The sequence below is a fragment of the Pristis pectinata genome, chromosome 3 (assembly GCF_009764475.1).
Source record: "Pristis pectinata isolate sPriPec2 chromosome 3, sPriPec2.1.pri, whole genome shotgun sequence".
NCBI classification, from domain to species: domain Eukaryota; kingdom Metazoa; phylum Chordata; class Chondrichthyes; order Rhinopristiformes; family Pristidae; genus Pristis; species Pristis pectinata.
This window is the reverse complement of record NC_067407.1, coordinates 69451014-69473767: the sequence shown is the minus strand read 5'-3', so window position 1 is coordinate 69473767 and position 22754 is coordinate 69451014. Positions and strand designations below refer to the sequence as shown.

Here is a 22754-nt window from a genome sequence, read left to right as displayed (position 1 = left end):
TCTTTGACTCTGCACAGGCAGACCACCAGGAGCAAATAACTGCTCGTCCAGTCAGTCCTGATGCAGGGTTTCAACCCGAAATGTTGACGACTGCTTTCTTCCCACAGGTGCTGCTCGACCCTCCAGCAGGTTGTTTATTGCTCTTCCAACCCACCCCATATAATACCCTGGTCTCCTGTTAACCAACTCTGTCCAGGTTGGGCAGAGGGAGATGATGTTGTGTGATGTTTTCACAATCAGAGTTCAGTCATTCGACCAAGTGTGGCCCCTTCCCCCCCCACCCCTCCCAAGGGGACCCCACCTTCCCCTCTGGTCCTGCTCGATATACATCTTAATCCATCTCATCTTGTGGTTTGTAACCTTTTGATTGTGTAATAATCCACTCCCATGAAATCTGTCCAGTCCTGATGAATGGTCTCGGCCCGAAACATCGACTGTTCATTTCCCTCCACAGATACTGCCTGACCTGCTGAGTTCCTCCAGCATTTTGTGTGCACTGCTCCAGATTTCCAGCATCTGCAGAATCTCTTGTGTCCCCATGAAATTTGTCCTGGTCATTTCAATGAAAGGGCCAACTAATCCCAAATTTGACCCAATACCCAAAAAAAACTGCAGATGCTGGAAATCTGAAATAAAAACGCACAATGACAGAAACACACAGCAAGTCGGGCTGTGACTGTGGAGAGAGAAATTTGATATTTCATCTGACAAAGGATTTCTGACCTGAGAACTGTTAACTGTTTCTCTCTTTGTAGACGCTGCCTGACCTGTTGAGGGTTTCTGGCACTTTCTGTAAAATTGCACTATGAAATCTTGTATTATCTGGAACCATTTTTGCATTGACTAGTCGTCAACCCAGCCAGGATGTTCATTTGCAGTCTCACTGTTTATGACACAAAACAGGGGAGTGTTATAGAACAGTACAGCAGAGGAACAGGCCCTTTAGCCCATGGTGTTGTGCTGAACTAATTAAGCTAATGACACCTAATCCCTTCTGCCTACATGATGTCCACATCCCTCCATTCTCTGCACATTCATGTGCCTATCGAAGAGCCTCTTAAGTGCCTCTATCATATCTGTCTCCACCACCAAACCTGGCAACTTATTCCAGGCACTCACAACTCTGTGTGTAATAAAAACACAACAACTTGCCGTGCATATCTCCTTTGAACTTACCCCCTCTCACCTTAAATGTATGTCCTCTAGTATTAGATATTGCAACCCGGGGGAATAAAAGACACCGGCTGTCTACTCTATGACTCATAATTTTATAAACATCTATCAGGTCTCCCCTCAGCCTCTGCCACTGCAGAGAAAACAACCCAAGTTTGTCCAACTTTTCCTTATAGCACATACCCTCTAATCCAGGCAGCATCCTGGTAAACCTCTTCTTCTGCACCCTCTCCATAGCCACCACATCCTTCCTATAATGGGGTGACCAGAATTGAATGCAATATTCCAGATGTGGTCTAACCAGAGTTTTATAAAGCTGCAACATAACTTCCCAGCTGTTGAACTCAATACCTCGGCTAATAAAGGCAAGCATGTCGTGTGTCTTCTTTACCACCCTCTCAACCTGTGCAGCCACTTTCTGGGAGCTATGGACTTGGACCACAAGATCCCTCTGTACATCAGTGCTGTTAAAGGTCCTGCCATTAACTGTGTACTTTCCCTTTACATTTGATCTTCCAACCTCACACTTGCCTGGATTAAACTCTATCTGCCACTTCTCCGCTCATATCTGCAACTGATCTATGTCCCGCTGTATCCTTTGGCAACCTGCTACCCTATCCACAACACCAACAATTTTTGTGTGATCTGCAAACTTACTAACCCACCCATCCACATTTTCATCCAAGTCATTTATGTATGGTTTCCTTACGTGGTTTATGGTTTCCTTAAGGGGAGATCTTGCCTGACAAATCTGTAGGAATTCTTTGAGGAAATAACAGGCAGAATAGACAAAGGAGAGTCAGTGGATGTTGTTTTCTTGGATTTTCAGAAGGCCCTTGACAAGGTGCCGCACATGAGGCTGCTAAACAAGTTAGGAGCCCATGGTATTACAGGAAGGTACTAGCATGGATAGAGGATTGGCTGGCAGAAGGCAATGAGTGGGAATAAAGGGGGCCTTTTCTGGTTGTCACTGGTGACTAGTGGTGTTCCACAGGGGTTGGTGTTGGATCTGCTACTTTTCGGATTATATGTTAATGATCTGGATGACGGAATTGATGGCTTTGTGGCCAAGTTTGCGGATGGTACAAAGATAGGTGGAGGGGCAGGTAGTGTTGAGGAAGCAGGGAGTCGCAGAAGGACTTGGACAGGTGGGAGAATGGGCAAAGAAGTGGCAGATGGAATACAGCGTAGGGAAGTGTACAGTCATGCACTTTGGTAGAAGGAATAAAGGCATAGACTATTCTAAACAGGGAGTGAATTCAGAAATCAGAGGTGCAAAGGGACTTGGGAGTCCTGGTGCAGGATTCCCTGAAGGTTAACTTGCAGGCTGAATTGGTAGTAAGGAAGGCAAATGCAATTCATTTCGAGAGGACTAGAATATAAAAGCAAGGATGTAATGCTGAGGGTTTATAAGGCATTGGCCAGACCACGTTTGGAGTATTGTGAGCAGTTTTGGGCCCTGTATAGAACATTGCAGCACAGTACAGGCCCTTCAGCCCACGATGTTGTGCCGTCATTTTGTTGTGCTCTAAGATGTATTTAACCCTTCCCTCCCACGTAGGCCTCCATTTTTCTATCATTCATGTGTCTTTCTAAGAGTCTCTTAAATGTTCCTAATGTATCTGCCTCATCACCTCTGCTGGCAGTGCGTTCCACGCACACACCTCTCTCTGTGTAAACAAAAAAAACTACTTACCTCTGACATCCCCTGTATATCTTCCTCCAATCACCTTAGAATTATGCTCCCTTATGTTAGCCATTTTTGCCCTGGGAATAAGTCTCTGACTGTCCACTCGATCTATGGCTCTTATCATCTTGTGCACCTCTATCAAGTCACCTCTCATCCTCCTTCTCTCCAAAGAGAAAAACCCTGGCTCGCTTAACCTGTCCTCATAAGACATGTTCTCCAATCCAGGCAGCACCCTGATAAATCTCCTCTGCACCCTCTCTAAAGCTTCCACATCCTTCCTATAATGAGGCAACCAGAAATGAACACAATACTGCAAGTGTGGTCTAACGAGCTTTATAGACCTGCAACATTACCTCATGGCTCATGAACTCAATACCCCAATTAATGAAGGTCAATGCACTATATGCCTTCTTAACAACCCTATCAGTCTGTGCAGCAATGTTGAGGGATCTACGGACATGAATCCCAAGATTCCTCTGTTCCTCCTCACTGCTAAAGGTCCTGCCATTAACCTTGTATTCTGCCTTCAAATTCGATCTTCCAAAGTGTGTCACTTCACACATTTCTGGGTTGAACTCCATCTGCCACTTCTCAGCCCAGCTCCGCATCCTATCAATGTCCTGTTGTAACGTACAGCAAGCTTCTATACTATCCATACCACCAACCTTCATGTCATCTGCAAACTTACTAACCCACCCTTCCATATCCTCCTCCAAGTCATTTATAAAAATCACAAAGAGCAGGGGTCCCAGAACAGATCCCTGCAGAACACCACTGGTCACCGACCTCCAGGAAGAATACGCTCCATCTACAATCACCCTCTGTCTTCTATGGGCGAGCAAATCTGGATCCACACAGCTAAGTTTCCCTGGATCCGTTGCCTCCTGACTTTCTGAATGAGCCTTCCATGAGGAACCTTATCAAATGCCTTACTAAAGTCCATGTACACCACATCCACTGCTCTGCCTTCATCAATGTGCTTTGTCACATCCTCAAAGAATTCAATCAGGCTTGTGAGGCATGACCTACCCCTCACAAAGCCATACTGACTGTCCCTAATTAGCCTCTGCTTCTCCAAATGCCCATGAATCCTGTCTCTAAGAATCTTCTCCAGTAATTTGCCCACCACTGAAGTAAGACTCAATGGCCTGTAATTCCCAGGGTTGTCCCTTCTCCCATTCTTGAACAAAGGAATAAAATTTGCCACCTTCCAATCAACTGGCACTACTGCTGTGGCCAGTGAGGGTGCAAAGATCATCGCTAAAGGCGCAGCAATCTCTTCCCTTGCTTCCCGTATGACCTTGGATATATCCCATCTGGCCCCAATGACTTAACTATCCTAATAGCCGAGATAGGGAGCTGGAGCTGGATGAACTCCGGATCATTCGTTAGGCAGAGGCAGAAATAGACAGGAGTTTCAGGGAGATAGTTACACCTAAAAGTCAGGAGGCAGGTAGCTGGGTGACTGTCAAGAAAGGGAAGGGGTATAGACCGAAAGAGCAGAGCACCCCTGTGGCTGTTCACATCAACAATAAATATACCATTTTGGATATTGCTGGTGGGGACAACCTACCAGGGACAAGTTGCAGTGGTCACATCTCTGGCACTGAGACGGGACCCTCGGCTCAGAAAGGAAGGAGGGAAAAGAAGAGAGCAGTAGTGATAGAGGATTCGATAGTTAGGGGGACAGATGGGAGGTTTTGTGGGAGAGATCGAGAATCCTGGATGGTCTGTTGCCTCCCTGGTGCCAGGGTCCACAATATCTCGGATCAAGTTCTCGATATTCTCAGGAGGGAGGGTGAGCAGCCAGATGTTGTGGTCCACGTAGGGACCAATGATGTGGATAGGAAAGAGGAGGAGGTCCTGCAAAGAGAGTTTAGAGAATTAGGTAAAAAGTTGAAGGACAGGACCTCCAAGGTTGCAATCTCAGGATTGCTACCCGTGCCACGAGCTAGTGAGGCTAGAAATAGGAGGATTATGCAGCTAAGTACGTGGCTAAGGAATTGGTGCAGGAGGGAGGGCTTTGGGCTTTGTTCCAGGGAAGGTGGGACCTGTTCCGATGGGACGGTTTGCACCTGAACTGGAGGGGGGCTAACATTCTTGTGGGTAGGTTTGCTAGTGCTGCTTCAGGGGGTTTAAACTAGATTTTCGGGGGGAGGGGAACCAGAGTGTTAGAGTAGATAGTGAGGTGGAGGAGGAAAAAGGTCATGCGAGGACTGCAGGTATCGACAGAAATCAAAGGTTTGTACGTGATAGAAATGTTCTCAGGTGCATCTATTTCAATGCAAGAAGTATTGTAGGTAAAACAGATGAGCTTAGGGTGTGGATTGGCACGTGGGATTACGACATTATTGCTATTAGTGAGACTTGAATGCAGGAAGGGCAGGACTAGCAGCTTAATGTTCCGGGGTTCTGTTGTTTCAGACGTGATAGAGGGGGAGGGATGAAAGGGGGAGGAGTGGCATTACTAGTCAGGGAAAATATCACAGCTGTGCGTAGTCAGGACAGCCCGGAGGGCTCGTCTACAGAGGCCATATGGGTGGAGCTGAGGAATAGGAAAGGTGTGGCCACACTCATAGGGTTGTATTATAGACCGCCCAATAGTCAGAATTGGAGGAACAAATCTGTAGAGAGATAGCAGACCGATGTAAGAAACAGAAAGTTGTAATAGTAGGGGATTTTAACTTTCCACATATTGACTGGGACTCCCACACTGTGAAAGGGCTGGATGGCTTGGAATTTGTCAAATGTGTTCAGGAAAGTTTTCTAAATCAATATATAGAGGTACCAATGAGAGAGAATGCAATACTTGATCTCCTATTAGGGAACCAGACAGGTCAGGTGACAGAAGTATGTGTAGGTGAGCATTTTGGGTCCAGTGTCATTAGTTTCAAGTTAATTATGGATAAGGACAAGTCTGGTCCTCGGGTTGAGGTTCTAAATTGGAGAGAGTCCAATTTTGTGGAAATGAGAAAGGATCTAGGAGGAGTGGATTGGGATAAATTGGTTTCTGGCAAGGATGTGCTCAGTAAGTGAAAGGCCTTCAAAGGTGAAATTTTGAGAGTGCAGAGTTTGCATGTTCCTGCCAGGATTAAAGGCAAAGTTAAAAAGCATAGGGAACCTTGGTTTTCAAGGGATATTGGCGATCTGGTTAAGACTAGTGTAGAAACTGTAGGGGCCCTGGCAGATGTATTTATAACGTCCCTAGCCACGGGTGGGGTGCCAGAGGACTGGAGGTTAGCTCATGTTGTTCCATTGTTTAAAAAAGGATCTAAAAGTAAACCAGGTAATTACAGGCCAGTGAGCCTGACATCAGTTGTGGGTAAGTTATTGGAAGGTGTTCTGAGAGATCGGATATACAAGTATTTGGACAGCCAAGGGCTGATTAAGGATAGTCAGCATGGCTTTGTGCATGGTAGATCATGTTTAACGAATCTTGTAGAGTTTTACGAGGAAGTTACCAAGAAAGTAGAAAGGCTGTGGATGTTGTCTACATGGACTTTAGTAAGGCCTTTGACAAGATCCCACATGGTTAGTTCAGAAGGTTCAGACACAAGGTTGTAAACTGGATTCGACATTGGATATATGGGAGAAGACAGAGTGGTAGTGGATGATTTGTTTCTCAGACTGGAGGCCTGTGACTAGTAGTGTGCCTCAGGGATCTGTGCTGGGGCCATTGTTGTTTGTTGTCTATATCAATGATCTAGATGATAATGTGGTAAATTGGATCAACAAGTTTGCTGATGATACTAAGATTGGAGGCATAGTGGACAGCGAGGAAGACTTTCAAAGCTTGCAGAGGGATCTGACCCAACTGGAAGAATGGGCCAGAAAATGGCAGATGGAATTTAATGCAGACAAGTGTGAGGTGTTGCATTTTGGAAGGACAAATCAAGGTAGGATATACACAGTAAATGGTAGGGCACTGAGGAGTGCAGAGGAACAAAGGGATCTGGGAGTTCAGATACATAATTCCCTGAAAGTGGCGTCGCAGGTAGACAGGGTTGTAAAGAAGGCTTTTGGCATCCTGGCATTCATAAATCAAAGTATTGAGTATAGGAGTTGGGATGTTATGGTGAGGTTGTGTAAGACATTGGTGAGGCCAAATTTGGAGTATTGTGTGCAGTTCTGGTCACCTAACTATAGGAAGGATATTTGTAAGATTGAAAGAGTGCAGAGGAGATTTACTAGAATGTTGCTGGGTCTTCAGGAGTTGAGTTACAGGGAAAGATTGAACAGGTTAGGACTTTATTCCTTGAAGCGCAGAAGAATGAAGGGAGATTTGATGGAGGTTTACAAAATTATGGGGGGTATAGACAGAGTTAATGCGAATAGGCTCTTTCCACCTAGATTAGGAGAGATAGGTACGAGAGGACATGGCTTTAGGGTGAAAGGGGAAAAGTTTAGGGGGAACATTAGGGGCAACTTCTTCACTCAAAGAGTGGTGGGAGTATGGAATGGGCTGCCATCTGATGTGGTAAATGCGGGCTCTCTTGAGTTTTAAGAATAAATTGGATAGATACGTGGACGGGAGAGGTCTGGAGGGTTATGGACTGGGTGCAGGTAAATGGGACTAGCGGAATACTGTTTTGGCACTGACTAGAAGGGCCGAATGGCCTGTTTTCTGTGCTGTAGTGCTCTATGGTTCTAATGTCTTCAAAAGTTCCAGCACATCCTCTTTCCTCACGTCATCATGCTCTAGCATATGCACCTTTCCAAAATCTGCTTTCTCATCTGCTCCCCAGTGTCTCTGCTGCTACTGGGGTGTCTGTAGAATACTCCCAATAGAGTGATCACTGCCTTCCTGTTTCTAACTTTCATCCACACCAACTCCATAGATGATCCCTCCAGGACGTCCTCTCTTTCTACAGTTGTGATACTAAGAAAGGATGTTCTGGCATTGGAGAGGGTCAAGAGGAGATTTACAGTAATGATCCTGGGAATGAAAGGGTTAATGTACAAGGAGCGTTTGATGGCTCTAGGCCTGTGCTCGCTGGAGTTTAGAAGGATGAGGGAGGATCTCATTGAAACCTATGGAATATTGAAAGGCCTGGGTAGAGTGGATGTGGAGAGAATGTTCCAGTAGTGGGAGAGTCTAGGACCAGAGGGCACAGCCTCAGAATAGAAAGGTGTCCCTTTAGAACAGATGAGGAGGAATTTCTTTGGCCAGAGGGTGGTAAATCTGTGGAATTCATTGCCACAGACAGCTGTGGAGATCAAGTCATTGGGTATATTTAAAGTGGAGGTTGATAGGTTCTTGATTAGTAAGGGCATCGAAGGTTACTGGGAGAAGGCAGGAGAATGGGGTTGAGAGGGAAATAGCGGAGCAGACTCAAAGGGCCAAATGGCCTAATTCTGCTCCTGTGTTGTATGGTATATCACAAACAGCAGAGGTTCCAGCACTGATCCCTGCAGAACACCACTAGCCATGGACCTCCAGCCAGACCCTTCCACCGCTACCCTCACGTCTTCTGTGGGCAATCCAGTTCTGAATCCACATGGCCAAGTCTCCACGGATCTTATGCATTTTAACCTTCTGGATGATCCTACCATGAGGGACCTTGTCAAACGCCTTACTAAAATCCATGTAGACACAATCCACAGCTCTGCTTCATCAATCACCCTTTGTCACCTCCTCAAAAATCTCAATCAAATTAGTAAAACAAGACCTGCCTCACACAAATCCATGATGACTGTCCCTAATTAGGCCATGGTTTTCCAAATGCTCATAAATCTAATCCTCTGTGTCCTCAACAGAGTTTGGGATTCTACCCTGTATCCCTAGACATTAAGGATGAGATTACAATACTGGTGCAGAACATCTTAGACTGGAAAACCAGAGAGTAGAATTACTTTGTGTGGAGTTGATGAAGAGCGAAGGACCAAAGACATCACTGAGAACAGTTCACGGACACCTCCAACTGTGGTTCCAGTTTTGGTATTAATGAGCAAGTTGAGAGCTCTTAACAAGAGCGGTGCAATAATTGCAGGGACTTTGTCTTCACGTAGATTGTGTGAAACACCCTGGGAAAGCTGCAGTGTGGTCATTTTATGGGACGTATTTGAGGGTGTACTGAAGCATGTTGAGTGACTGGATTTGGATCTCCCCCCCCCCCCCCCCCCCCCCTTCTGCTCTGTCCTTTCCCCACTTACTCCCTCCTGCGTTTCACCCTGTCCCTCATTCTCTCTGTCCTTTCCTCCCTTCCTATATTACATCCCTAAGTCAGTCTTAGAATCATACAGCACAGAAACAGGCCTTTCGGACCACCATGTCCATGCTGACCATCAAATACCTGTCTGTACAAATCCCACCTATGCCTTGGTATTTAAGTACTTGCTAGGTGCTTGCTCTGCCTCCACTACCCCTCAGGCAGTGTGTTCCAGATCCCAACCACCATCTGGGTGAAAGAATTCTCCTCGGCTCTCCTACACCTTACCTTAAACTTGTGTCCTCTAGTTTAGATACTTCTATGGGGAGAAGTTTTTCACTGTCCACCCTACCTATGCCCTTCACCTATACCCTATCAGCTTCCCCCTCAACCTCCATAACCTCCATTCCAGGTCTCACCTCATAACTGAAACTCTCCATCCCAGGCAGCATCCTGGTGAATCACCTCTGCACCCTCTCTAGTGCAGTCACATCCTCCCATAATCCTCCCAGATCTGCACACAATGCTCCCATTTTGCCTAACAATTGTTTTATAAAGTTGTGCCGTGACCCCAAATGCTCTTGTACTCTGTGCCCTGGTTAATGAAGGCCAGCATTCCGTATGCCTTTCCACCACCTTGTCTACCTGTGCTTCCACCTTTGGGATGCTTGAACTTGTGCACAGGGACTCTCATCCCTCCAGTTCTGATAAAAGGTCATTGACCTAGAATGCTGATTTGTTTCCTTCTCCACAGATGTTCTCTGACCTGCTGAGCATTTCCAGCATTTTTCTGTTTGTATTTCAGATTTCCAACATCAGCAATGTCTTTTACTTTCATGACAGTTACTGTATTCTCTTTTATCTTAGACTGACACCCAAGATTGGTTTCCCCTGGAGTGAAATCCGCAACATTTCCTTCAACGATAAGAAATTTGTCATCAAGCCCATTGACAAGAAGGCCCCTGTAAGTCTGCTTTCTGGGATTTGGGCATTAGAAACAGTTCTTTTAGAGAGAGAAAACATGTTTTTCCTGCAACGACAGATGAATTCATTTGCATTTCAAAAGTTTTAAGAGTACTGGCAGTTTAGCCTCAACTAAACATCGTTCTTTTGTTCTCAATTTGCCCTTTGAAAGGACCACTTGTATTGAATGCAGGTTGCTGCAGTTCCTGTTAAGGCCTCTCACTCTGCACGTGGGGAACATCCTGTAGTTAATTTTGTTTTTATCTCATTCATGAGTGAGGTTGTTGCTGGTATGGCCAGCATTTATTATCCATCACTGGTTAATGAGCGAGTGGTTCTGAGTTGGCCCTAAATCACTGCAATCCTTCTGGTCAAGGTGCTGTTGGGCAACGTGTACTGGGATTCCGACCCAGGGACTGTGACTTAGGAGTGAGGTAGGAGCGGCCTTGCTGAGTAACAGCAGCGTGGCAGCCAGATGGACTGTCTGCTCACCACCTGAAAACATCAGCCTTTCTCCTGTACTCATGGCACTGTTGAGGGTGGGGGGGGGGGGTGTTGTTTGAAGCTGTGCCCCTCCTGTTAGCTGGTTAATTGTCCAGCACCATCTTCGACTGGATGTGGCAGGACTGTGGGGCTTTGATGTGATCTGGTTTAAGTTCCTGGCTCGGCTGGTGGTGGTTGTGCTGAGCCACACGGTGGTCTGATGGCCCTCACTGAATAAATTCTGTGCTGCTTCAAGTGTTGATCCATCCAGAGCATAGATTGGCCACCTGAGGGGGCGGGATGTGGTAATTAGCCAACAAGTTCCTCATCTGCCTTTGACCAGGAGCTACACGGCGTCTGGGGTCGAGGTTGAGGTCTCTAGGGGCACTCCCTCCTGGCTGTATAACCTGGTACCGCCTCTGTGGTGGGGCAGGACTTGTGATGGAGCAGTCTGACATGTTGCCTGTGGTTCAGTGACCCCACAGTGAAGCTGCTGCCTGTCATCTGTGGCCCAGACCTTCCTTATGTTTAATGTGTGAGGGAGTGGGCTTATCAGTCTGTAATCATGTGGACTCACTTCACAGGTCTGTCAATAAGAATGTACATGTGTCATCAGTCAGGTGTGAAATTGGAGCAGTTGGCTAATCCAGGTTACTCCACCGTCCTTTTGAAATAATCTTTAAAGCTGCTTTATGAAGAGTCACCTGATGCAAGCAGAATGATTCTGATCCCAGCCTAGAGTGTGGCCCTGTGTTGTGTATTAGTGGACGTATGGGCTTGTCTTTCAGACCCGTACCCTCCTCTCCGACCCTGTTGGAGTCTGTCCCATCAGCTCCATCAATGCTTCATTTTGCCCTGACTGTGTTATCTAAAGGTTGACCTCCCAACCCTCAGGAACTGTGTGCGGGTCACAGACTGTAGAGGGGTTGCTGGTGCTGGGTGGTGAGAGGGAGGGAGACACCAATAAGCCTCCTGCCTATGTGGATGCTGGTGGATGATCCTCTGAAAGTGGTAAGTGATGTGTGCCCCTTCTGACCAGGTATGGCAGGAGTGGTAGGGAGGGACAGAGAGCAGACCGGGCAGTGGTGAAGGAAGTGATCCCTTCTAATGCTGAAGAGGGAGGGGAGGGAAAATGTGTGGAATCTCATTGACGGAAGTAGGAACTCTGGAGGCTGATCCAGTGAATGTGGAGATCAGTGGGTGGGAGATAAGGACGGGGGGACCCTGCCATTGATCTGGGTCAGAGCAGAAATGCAGGGAGTGGAAGAGGCACGGGCGAGAGCTCTGTCGGCTGTGGTGGAGGGGAATCCACAGTTAAAGAGGCTCCTTACTCTGCAGTGATGTCCTCTTGTTCATGACTCCCCCACTAGTGAAAACATCCCAACATTTACCCTGTCAAACCCCTCAGGATCTCTCCTCATTCTTCTCAACTCCAAGGAAGGTAGCACCAAATTGCCCAGCCTCTGTTGATAGAACAACCCTCTCATCCAGGAATCAGCCTGGTGAATGTCCTTTGGACTTGCCTCCACTGCTACTAATTTAGGTGAGGGACAAAACTGTGCCCAGTATTCCAGGTCTAGTCTCAGCAACACCCTGTACAAGTGCATAAAGTCCTCCCTATTTTTAAACTCCATCCCCTTAGCAATAAAGACCAAGTAAACACCCTAGAACTATTTCATGTGTTGAGAGTTCCTGCCTCTCCCACCCCTTCAGGCAGTGAGGTCCAGACCCCACCACCCTCTGAGTGAAAAATGTTTTCCTCACCTCCTCTCTAATCCTGCCAATTATTTTAAATCTCTGCCCCTGGTCTTTAACCTGTCTGCTAAGGGAAATGAATCCTTCCTATTTACTCCATTTAGGCCCCCCATAATTTTATATATCTCGGTGATTTCTCCCCTCTGTCCTATCTGTTCCAAAGGAAATTTAACATGCTTTATCCAGCCTTTCCTGATAGCTACAGCTTTCCAGTGCTGGCAACATCCTGGCAAATCTCCTCTGCACCATCTCCAGTGCAAGCACATCCTTCCTGTAGTGTGGTGGCCAGAACTGTACACAATGCTCAAGCTGTGGTCTGACTAGTCTTGTGTACAGTTCCAGCATAATCTCCCTGCCCTTTTATTCCTTATTGCAGCTAATGAAGAGAAAGATCCCATCTGCCTTTTCAACCTCCTCCTGTACCTGTCTGCCTACCTTTAAGGATCCATTGGTGTCCACTCCCAGGTCCCCCTGCCCCTCCCCCCACCCCTCACCTTGTTGCACCTCTGCAAATGCATCACCTTGTACTTGACTCCATTACCACTTCTCTGCCCACCCGAGCAGCCACCTGCATCCTGCTGCACACCAAAGCTGCCCCTCAACCCCCTCTGACACACAGACTGCTTTGGCATCTTCAAACTACTTTATCATGCCCACATGTTTAAATCTAATCCTTAATAAATAGAACAAAAAGTAAGGGAGCAAGAACCGAGCGCTGAGGAACTGCACCAGTAACAACCTTCTAGTCATGAAAATAAGCTTGTAAAAGGTAGAAAATAAGAAAAGATGTACAGTTATATGAGGAGAAATGTAATTAAGGTTAATGGGGGATCCCCTCTAAAACAGTTTTTAGGAAGTGGGCGACATTGAATAATTACTTTGTATTCCTTAAAGTGAAGGGATCGTGTGTTGGACATTGCAATTTGGGGATGGAAACTCATCATAATTGATGCAGTGAAAGGTGCTGGAAGGTGACTGATCCCTGAAACCCCAGATAATCTGACCAAGTCTCTCATTAGACCCCATTATTTGAAGGTGTAGCCCAGGGAACCAAACCCTTTCTCCCCCTCTCTGCTGGCCTCTTTGTTTTAAGATATATGATATTAAGGTATTTATTTATTGTACATCGAAAGGCATAGTGAAATACAACTTTTTGCATTACTGCGAATGTGCTGGGGGCAGCCCGCAAGTGTTGCCACTCTTCTGGCGCCAACATAGCATGCCCACAACTCCTAACCTGTACGTCTTCTGGAATGTGGGAGGAAACCAGAGCACCTGGAGGAAACCCACGCAGATACAGGGAGAATGTACAAACTCCTTACAGACAGTGGCCGGAATTGAACCTGGGTCGCTGGCGCTGTAATAGCGTCACGCTACTGTGCCGCCCTTTGGCAGAAACATGAGAGATAAATACTTTGTATCTGTGTACTAAATGTTAAGTAGGGGCTGCTATCGCTGCTCCCTGTAGACCAGCCTGCACATGGGTGTCCAATGCTACGCGTGCCCCACCTGAGCCACTGCACTGTGCACTGACGTTGGCTGTGTGATTGTACACTGTTGTAAATCAGTAAATTGTAAACATTCCAGGTGGCAACAAAGCGCTCAGCTCAATGGTGAATTTTTCCTCAAAATTTTAAATCCCACTTCCCACGTCTGGGAATCATTTCTGTCTCCCTGCCCTGGGATTGCTTTTGAAATGTACCAGTACAGAGACGGGGCCTTCCCCTTCATCCCTCCCTCTCCCTACCCCTTCTCACTCCCCATCCCCTTCTTCTCCCTCTCCCCATCTCTGTGTGCAGAGCAGTTGCCATACCAAGCCGTGATACATCCAGATAAGATGCTTTCAATGGTGCATCGGTAAAAGTTGGTGAGAGTCAAAGGGGACAAACCAAATTTCTTTAGCCTCCTGAGGAAGTAGAGGTGCTGGTGAGCTGTCTTGGGGGTGCCGTCTACATGATTTGACCAGGACAGGTTGTTGGTGATGTTCACTCCCAGGAACTTGAAGCTCTCAACCTCAGCACTGTTGATGTAGACAGGTGCATGTACACCGCCCCCTTTCCTGAAGTCAATGACCAGCTCTTTTGTTTTGTTGACATTGACGGAAAGGTTGTTGTCATGACACCATTCCACTAAGCTCTCTATTTCCTTCCTGTACTCCGACTCATCACTGTTGGAGATACGGTCTGCAAACTTGTAGATGGAGTTAGAGCAGAATCTGGCCACACAGTCATGAGTGTATAGGGAGTAGAGTAGAGGGCTGAAGACGCAGCCTTGTGGGGCACCAGTGTTGAGAATAATCATGTCAGAGGTATTGCTGCCTATCCTCACTGATTGCAGTCTGTTTGATAGAAAGTCAAGGATCCAGTTACAGAGGGAGGTGTTGAGTCCTAGGTCTCGGAGTTTGGTGACAAGCTTGCTTGGGATTATTGTATTGAAGGCAGAGCTGTAGTCAATAAACAATAGTCTAATGTATGTGTCTTTACTGTCCAGATGCTCCAGAGCTGAGTGTAGGGCCAGGGAGATGGCATCTGCTGTAGACCTGTTTCACCGATAGGCGAGTTGCAATGGGTCCAGGTTGTCTGGTAGGATGGAGTTGATGTGTGCCATGACCAACCTCTCAAAGCACTTCATGATGGTGGATGTCAGAGCCACTGGTTGGTAGTCACTGAGGCATGTTACCTTGCTTTTCTTTGGTACCGGGATGATAGTGATCTTCTTAAAACAGGAGGGAACCTGAGATTGAAGCAGGGAGAGGTTGAATATGTCTGCAAATCAGCACAAGATCTGATCACACAGCCTGGGACACCATCTGGGCCAGATGCTTTCCTCGCAGTCGTTCTCTGGAAGACTGATCTTACGTCCTCCACTGTGATCACAGGTTCAGCTGCGTTGGTGGCTGTTAGGGTGGATGGTGACAATCCACTTCCCTTTTGTTCAAAACACACATAGAATGCGTTAAGTTCATCAGGAAGGGGTGCGCTGTTGTTAGCTATGCAGCCTGACTTCGTCTTGTAGCCTGTTATTGGCATGTAAGCCCTGTCATAACTGGCGGCTGGTCAGGGACTCTATTTTGAGTTGGTATTGCCTCTTGGCATCCCTGATAGCTTTCCGAAGGTCATACCTCGATTTCTTGTACAGATCAGACATGGTGGGGAAGTCAGGCCTTTTGTCACTGATGTTAGCTCAGGATGAGGGAATTTGGTGTGGTGGAGTTTGGAGAAGCCCTGATCCTTGCCCCTGCCCTGGGAGTGGTGTGGGTAAGTCTGGAACCTGTTCCTGAAGCTTTGCTCGTCACTTACAGAGGAAGTGAAGTGAGTTCTTTCCAACTGAGGGTGTGGAACACGTGGAGTGGGATCCGGTCTCAGTACCAACCTGCTAGTGTGTGGTGAGGTTGTTCCATCACTGAGACACCAGAACAGGTGAGCTCAGCCCCGGGGTGTGTTTGACTGCTCTCTCTGTGCCCCACAGGATTTTGTTTTCTATGCTCCTCGCCTGAGGATCAACAAGAGGATCCTTCAGCTGTGTATGGGCAACCACGAGCTGTACATGAGACGACGGAAACCTGACACCATTGAGGTGCAGCAGATGAAGGCTCAGGCTCGGGAAGAAAAGCACAAGAAGCAGCTGGATAGGTATTGGGGGGGTGTGGGGCGGGGGCGGGTGGTGTTGGGGGGGTGTGGGGCGGGGGCGGGTGGTGTTGGGGGGCTGGGGGTAAGTGTTTCCCAGAGCACAGTCACAGTGCCTCACTCACCCCTCAGCCGATAACCATATGTACCTGAAAATGAGTTGGGCTTGGACTCTGGAGTGAAATCTTTTAATGACCGATAAAACCTGTTCACCTGGGCAGAGAATAAACAGTCCAAGGTCAGGGGGTCCTGCCCAGGGTAGGATTTTAACGGCTCGGTCAGCTGACTGGAATTTGAGGGGGCCAGTTGTGTGCAGATATTGAGGCCGTCCATAGTCTCCTGTGCTCTTTCCATGACCAACCTGGAGTCCTTTCAGTCGTAGATGATGGAGAGTTAGTAGGTGTGGTGTACTTGGTTTTAAGAAGGAGGTTGCTGAACAAGGTCAGAGCAGACAGGAGGGGCTGTGCAGGGGGTGAGGGAAGTTAATATACTGACATGAGAATTGGGTATTGAACAGAAAGTGGTTGATGTTCCTTCCTGCAACTTTCCTTCACTCCTCTTGCTTCAGGGCTAACTGCCCTTGAACTTTGAAGTAAATTTCTCTCCTTCTAAATGCATTAGACTTGGATCTGAATCTTTTGAAATCGGGTTAATGTTTAAAATCTGTGCATATTTAGCTTTACAGAAGTACAAGTGTTCTATAAATCAATTTATAAAATGTTTGTATTGGGGCAACACTGTGACACAGCTGGTGCACCTGCTGCCTCGCAGCTCCAGAGACCCAGGTTCAATCCTGACCTCGGGTGCTTTCTATGTGGAGTTTGCATGTTCTATGTGTGGGCTTCCTCTGGGTGCTCCGGGTTCCTTCCACATCCCAAAGATGTGCAGGTTGGTGGGTTATTTGGCCTATTAAGTTGCCCCCAGCCTGTGGGTGAGGGGTAGAACCTGGAGGAGTTGATGGGAATGTGAGGAGAATAAAATGGGTGAGGGTAGGATTAGAGGATCCCAGCTCTGTCCTGCTGTGCCCTTGGTAGATATGTGGTTGGTATGCATTTCCTCTGTGAGATCGGGCTGGGTTGGGCAATAATGCCACTGCATCAATCAGGGAAAGGTTACGAGAGTTCACCGCACTTTCCTGAAGGTGTTAATCTTCTGCTGCGTGAACAAATTGTAGCTTTACCTCCCTGGTGCTTCAAATGTGAAGTTAGTACATCCATGGAGCGACAGTCGGGTTTGTTTTGAGGTTTATCAGTTGGGAACTCTTAAGTGTGTTTGTTTGTGTGTGAAAGTGATGATAAGCTGTTGGGGTCCCCATTGAACCTGCCGTTCCTTCAGATACCCGCAGCTCTTCAGCTCAAAACAAATCGCCCACTGCTGGTGATCCCTCTATAGGGAGGAAAGCTGAAGATTGAAGTGAAGATGGGCAGAACATTGTACCCATTCTGGTGATCTTCCATCCTGGCACTGGTTTAGGGGCATAGAGAGCATGGAACCAGTCCACTGGGCCCACTACGCCCACACCAACCAGTGGGTACCTAAGTGTAATATTCCCAACTCCCAGCATGTGGCCCATAGCCTTCTATGTCTGGGGGATTCAAGTGTTCATCTAGACACCTCTTAAATGCTGTCAGTGACTCTGCTTCACCGCGCTCTCAGGCAGTGTGTTCTAGGTACTCATCACTCTGAGTGGGGAAAAAAAAAGATCCCAGCTCAGATCTCAGATCCCCTCTAAATCTCTCTTCTTCGCCCCCCCCCGCCTACTCTAAATCTATGTCCTCTAGTTTCATTTACCTCAGATATGGGGAAAGGTTTCCTGCAGTCTACCCTATAGATACCTCCCCATGATTTTGTACACCTCAATCATGTCACCTCTTATTCTCCTCCACTCCAGGCTCAAACCTGGCCTCTCCAGTCTCTCCTTGTAACTGAAACGCTCCATCCCAGGCAACATTCTGGTGAATCTCCTCTGCACCCTCTCCAGTGCTATTACATCTTCCTGTAGTGTGGTGACCAGAACTGCACACAGTACTTCCAGCTGCGGTCTGACCAAGTTTTTATAAAGTTGGAGCATTACCTCCCAGCTCTTGTGTTCAATGCCCTGACTAATAAAGGCCAGTATTCCATATGCTGCCTTAACCACATTATCAACCTGTGCTGCCACCTTCAAGGATCTTTGGACTTGTACACAAAGTTCCATCTTCCATCTTCCTACCATTCACGGTATATGTCCCAACCTCACTAGTACTTCCAAAATGCATCACCTCGCACTTAATCAGGTTTAAACTCTATCTGCCATTTCTCAGCCTATCTCACTAATGCATCGCTATCACCCTGTAGCCTAAGACTATCGTCCATACTGTCAACAGCTCCACAAACCTGCGTCTCAGCAGGGAAGTTTGCATCTTGCAGGCGTGGTGATGCTATGTTGGTGACACTAAACTTGCCATCTGGGTGTGCAGGGCACAGCTGGAGCAGGAGAAGCAGAAGAGAGAGATGGTGGAGAAGGAGAAGGAGCAGATGGAGAGGGAAACCCGTGACCTGATGTTGAAGCTGAAACATTACGAAGATCAGACGAAGAAAGCTGAGAGGGGTAAGTGTGCCGGCCTCGCCATGTGAGCTGCAGAGGGTGCTTGGGTTTGGTCATTGAGCCCTGCCCAAGACTGTCCTGTCCCACGGCACTGGGTACGTGTAACCCAGAAGAACTTGAATTAACCTTCAGTGAAATGGTGGCTCGGGCTGGAGAAGGGCAGCTTAAAACCAGAGCAGATCCCATCAGAAGACTCACAGCCCTAGAGAGGGAGATGTGTCAACGGACAATGGACCCTGGGTGTGCATATACCAGTGGTCGATAGATGCTTGGGGTTTTAGAGGGATGTGAGGTTTGTGGGCTGAGATTGGAGATCAGCCGCGGTCTTACTGAGGAACCGGTGACTGATGCGTGCTCTGTTTACTGTGACCGGTGACTGACTGACTGTTTCTGTCTGGGACCCTAGACCTTGCTGAGCAGATGCAGAGAGCTGCCCAGCTGGAGGAGGAGAGGAGGAGAGCTCAGGAGGAGGCTGAGCGGCTGGAGATCGAGCGCCTGGAGGCCCTGCGTGCCAAGGAGGAGCTGCAGAGGCAATCAGAGGATCAGATGAAGAGCCAGGAGCAGCTGGTAATTATTGGGTACTGTGGTGGTGGAGCTGCCATGCACCCACTCTACCCCCCTTTCCCCCCCCCCCCCCCCGCTCTGCCACAGATGAACACCGAACTCTGCAGCACACTGGAGGGCCCAGGTCTGAGACAGGGTGTGCTCTGTGAAGGCTGGGGCATCAGAGCTTCCTGTGGCCACACAGACTGGGTTTGAAAGCTCATTCACCTTCCAGTGAGGAGAGCCTTATTTGATCATTTATAATTGTCGCTTATAAATGATCAATTAGAAATCTGTGTTTAAAACCAAAAGACTGCAGATGCTGAATATCTGAAATAAAAACAGAAGCTGCTGGAAACACTCAGGCAGGTCAGGCAGCCTCTGGAGAGAGAAATGGCCCAAGACCCTTTACCAGAGCTCTCCACAGATGCTTTAAGTTGTAAGATTCCACCGGCAGCTTTCAGTGAGTCACTGGAGGGTGGGTGGGTTGGAGTGGTGCTGTCGAATGTGGAAGTGGGGCAGTGATGCCAGAGTTGGGGTAACCTGGTTTCTGCGCCCCCACCCACTCAGCTCAGCAGCCTTGTGCAGTGGGTGGGTCTGATCGTGTGCACTGTCTGTGTTGTGTACCAGGCTGCTGAGTTGTCTGAATATACAGCGAAGATTGAGGAGCTGGAAGATGCCAGGAGAAGGAAAGAGGAAGAAGCCTTCGAATGGCAGCATCGGGTGAGGCCATCTTCTGCGATGTATGGAGATATGCGCGCACTAAGGGGTCTGTTCTCGCGCATGCACACGCACACAAGTACACTGAGGGATGTGCTTACACACACACACACACACACACACACACACACACACACACACACACACACACCTCTGAGAGGTTGGGGCTGGGATGCAGAGCGAGACTCTCCCATTCGGGCACCTCCTACATTTGGGAAGGAGCAGCAACACTTGGGTGGGGAGCTGGCGGCTGCCGTCCACTGCAGGTGGACTTCGAAAGGCTGCACACTAACTGCACCTTCACCACAGGCACGGGTGGTCCAGGACGACCTGGAGAAAACCAGAGAGGAGCTGCACATGGTGATGTCTGCCCCACCCCCTCCTCCACCCCCTCCTCCCATCTACGAGGCTCTGGAAGAAAATGAGCAGAATGACATTGAAGAGAATCACACCTCGTACAGCGCTGAGCTGGACACAGAGGGCATCCTGGACCACAGGATCGAAGAGGAACGCATGACCGAGGTGGAGAAGAATGAGCGAGTGCAGCAGCAGCTGATGGTAAGGGGAGGGGGAAGGCAATGGGGGCAAGGCGAGAGGTGTGATGGGGGGGCAAGGGGGAGGGACAAGGCAAGGGGTGTGAGGGGTGGGGAGGGGTGACGGGACAATGTGAGGAGGAGGGGTGATGGGGCAAGGTGAGAGGGAAAGAGGGGGAAGTGATGACAGGGCAAGGTGAGGGACGAAGGGTGATGGGGGCAAGGTGGTGTAAGGGGGAGGGGTGATTTTGGCAAGGTATGGGCGAGGGGGGAGTGACGGAGCAAGGTGAGGGGGTGCGAGCTGTGTGCCAGGCTGGTTTTGTCACTGGGTTAAGGAGTGTGGGCTGGTGGGGCCAGTTCAGCAGCCGAAGGAGCAGTGAAACACTAGGTGATCCTTTATTGGAGAGGAAGGGTGATGCCAGGTCTGAGGAAGTGCAGAGGTAGGTGTGCTGTTGGGCTGACAACAGGAGACTCTTCCCTTTTGGGTGGTTCAAGGGTTAACAGTTTGTGAAAAAGGTGATGAGGATAATGGTGTAGACTGGAAGTGGTTGTGATCCGGCCCAGTGTGTGTGGAGCTGGTGGAAGCAGGAGTCAGCCGGGGCCACCAAACCCTAGGTGGGTACATACTGACGGACAATAGTTTGTGGGGTTATGGGGAAGGTGGGTGCAGTAGATCTACAGTGAGCCAAAATGCTTGCAAGGAGCCGAAAGGCAGCCTCGTATGCCATAACAATTCAATGCAGTCTGGTGTCCTGAAGGAGGTAAGCGGTCCTCACAGAATGGGTGGGGGATGTGGTTGATGATCCATTGAAGCTGGAAGATTGGTGGTAAGTAAGTGGAACCGATGGCTGGTGACAGAAATTAGTTGAGGTGGAAAATAGAGTGATAGATTTGTCTAAGTTTTATTTGCCATGCGTGGGTTTATCTTGGTTGATCTGAGTTGTTTCCTTCTGCCCCACTTACACTCAGTTGTTGAGCACTGAGCTAGCCCAGTCCAGGGACGAAAGCAAGAAAACCTCCAATGATATCATCCACATGGAAAACGTTCGAAAAGGACAAGACAAGTACAAGACCCTGCGCCAGATCCGGAGGGGGAACACCAAGCAGAGGGTGGATGAGTTTGAATCGATGTAAGGTTTCACTGAGGCAGTCCATGTGCATTGCTCTGGACAGGGTGATAAACCATTGGAAGTACCTTTCTCTTGGTGGTCTGAGCACCTGGCTTGGATCCTAGAATAGTGGCTGGGCCCACAGCCTGCTTATCTTTTTATCGTCTAAATTTTATATGAAAGTGTCCAAATTTTGAGAATTTCTTTTGATCCTTTGCATCCTTGAGCAATGAACCAGATTGTTAGTCATGTAATTGTTCTATAACTTTTCCAGCTCTTGAAGAAAAAGTCCTTTAATCTGATATAATATGCTGTGGTGCATAAATGATTATTTTGTGCCAAAAATAGATTAGTGAAAGTGTTTCTTCGGAAAAGGAGGGGAGCTTAGTCTGCAGTCTAACGCTGTGTAATGGAGGAAATCAGACTGTTCCCTTGTACCACTTTGTGCCACAAGTCATAGTCACCCATGTAAAAACATTCCATACAATGCTTGCCATTCTACTAATATATTTTATATCTCAGATATTTCTGGGCACCTGCAAACACAGTGGGCCCCACACACATGATCAATGCACTATTGAAACATTTAAGACACTCTTTCCTTTTTCATTACCTCCAGTTATGAATTGCCATAGGTTTAATATAATATCAGAATTCAGCAATGATTACTTAGTACAGTTTGGTTTAAAAATAACAAGGGGAATGGTTCATATTTTGTATATTTTTGCTATTACAAGATTTGCACTTCAACACTTAGGATGTCAACAAGTTATTACCTTCATAATAAAGGCTAGTTCTGTGTGGTACTTTACATAATCTGACTATTTTATAGAACAGAATCTATTTGTAAAGTTTTTTTTTACTTCAGATCAAATAAATAGTAAAGCTTATTTGTAAAAAGAAATTCTGTAGCAAGAGCAAATTGTCATATTCTATTTAATCTAATCAACTAAGAAGACAACTATTGCAACTTCTGTAGGCCTGGCTTTGATTTAGATGTCATAAACCCTCAGATGTGAGTTTGTAATTTGAACATGTTCCTTTCCCTACATAGGTGAGCAGTACAGACCTGTCACACTCCTTCGCAATAGTGTGCTTATCACTAACCAGCTTTGCTCCTCTAATCTTATGCTTTTGTTGCTCCGCACTTTGTACTTGCAAGCCTTGTACTGATATGGTCTTTGAAATATTAAACTGCATCTAATAAAGATGTTGGCAAGATTTTGGTCTTAAGTCTATATCCCCATTTCAGCTTACTCCTGCCGTCTGTTCTGGAGAAGCGTGCACATCATAAAGGCCACACCTCTGCACGTTGCTTCTTGCTCTGTGTTGAAACCATCAACCTCCTTTAGGGCTGCTGAGACTGACTATTGTGCCTCAGAACTGCACAAAACTGGCCAGCTGTTAACAGCTGTGGACCAGC

At 47.6% G+C, this 22754-nt stretch overlaps 1 protein-coding gene across 1 annotated transcript in view; it reads left to right on the top strand.

The window, feature by feature from the left end:
- LOC127568159 (ezrin-like) overlaps positions 1-22552 on the top strand; it is an 80570-nt gene extending 58018 nt beyond the window's left edge. The window contains exons 7-13 of the mRNA XM_052011583.1: positions 9880-9976; positions 15682-15845; positions 18299-18429; positions 18833-18993; positions 19600-19692; positions 19999-20247; positions 21192-22552. Coding sequence (XP_051867543.1) covers positions 9880-9976; positions 15682-15845; positions 18299-18429; positions 18833-18993; positions 19600-19692; positions 19999-20247; positions 21192-21356 — 1060 coding nt within the window. The 3' untranslated portion in view covers positions 21357-22552. The remainder of the gene's footprint in view (positions 1-9879; positions 9977-15681; positions 15846-18298; positions 18430-18832; positions 18994-19599; positions 19693-19998; positions 20248-21191) is intronic.
- The last annotated feature ends 202 nt before the right edge of the window (positions 22553-22754 follow it).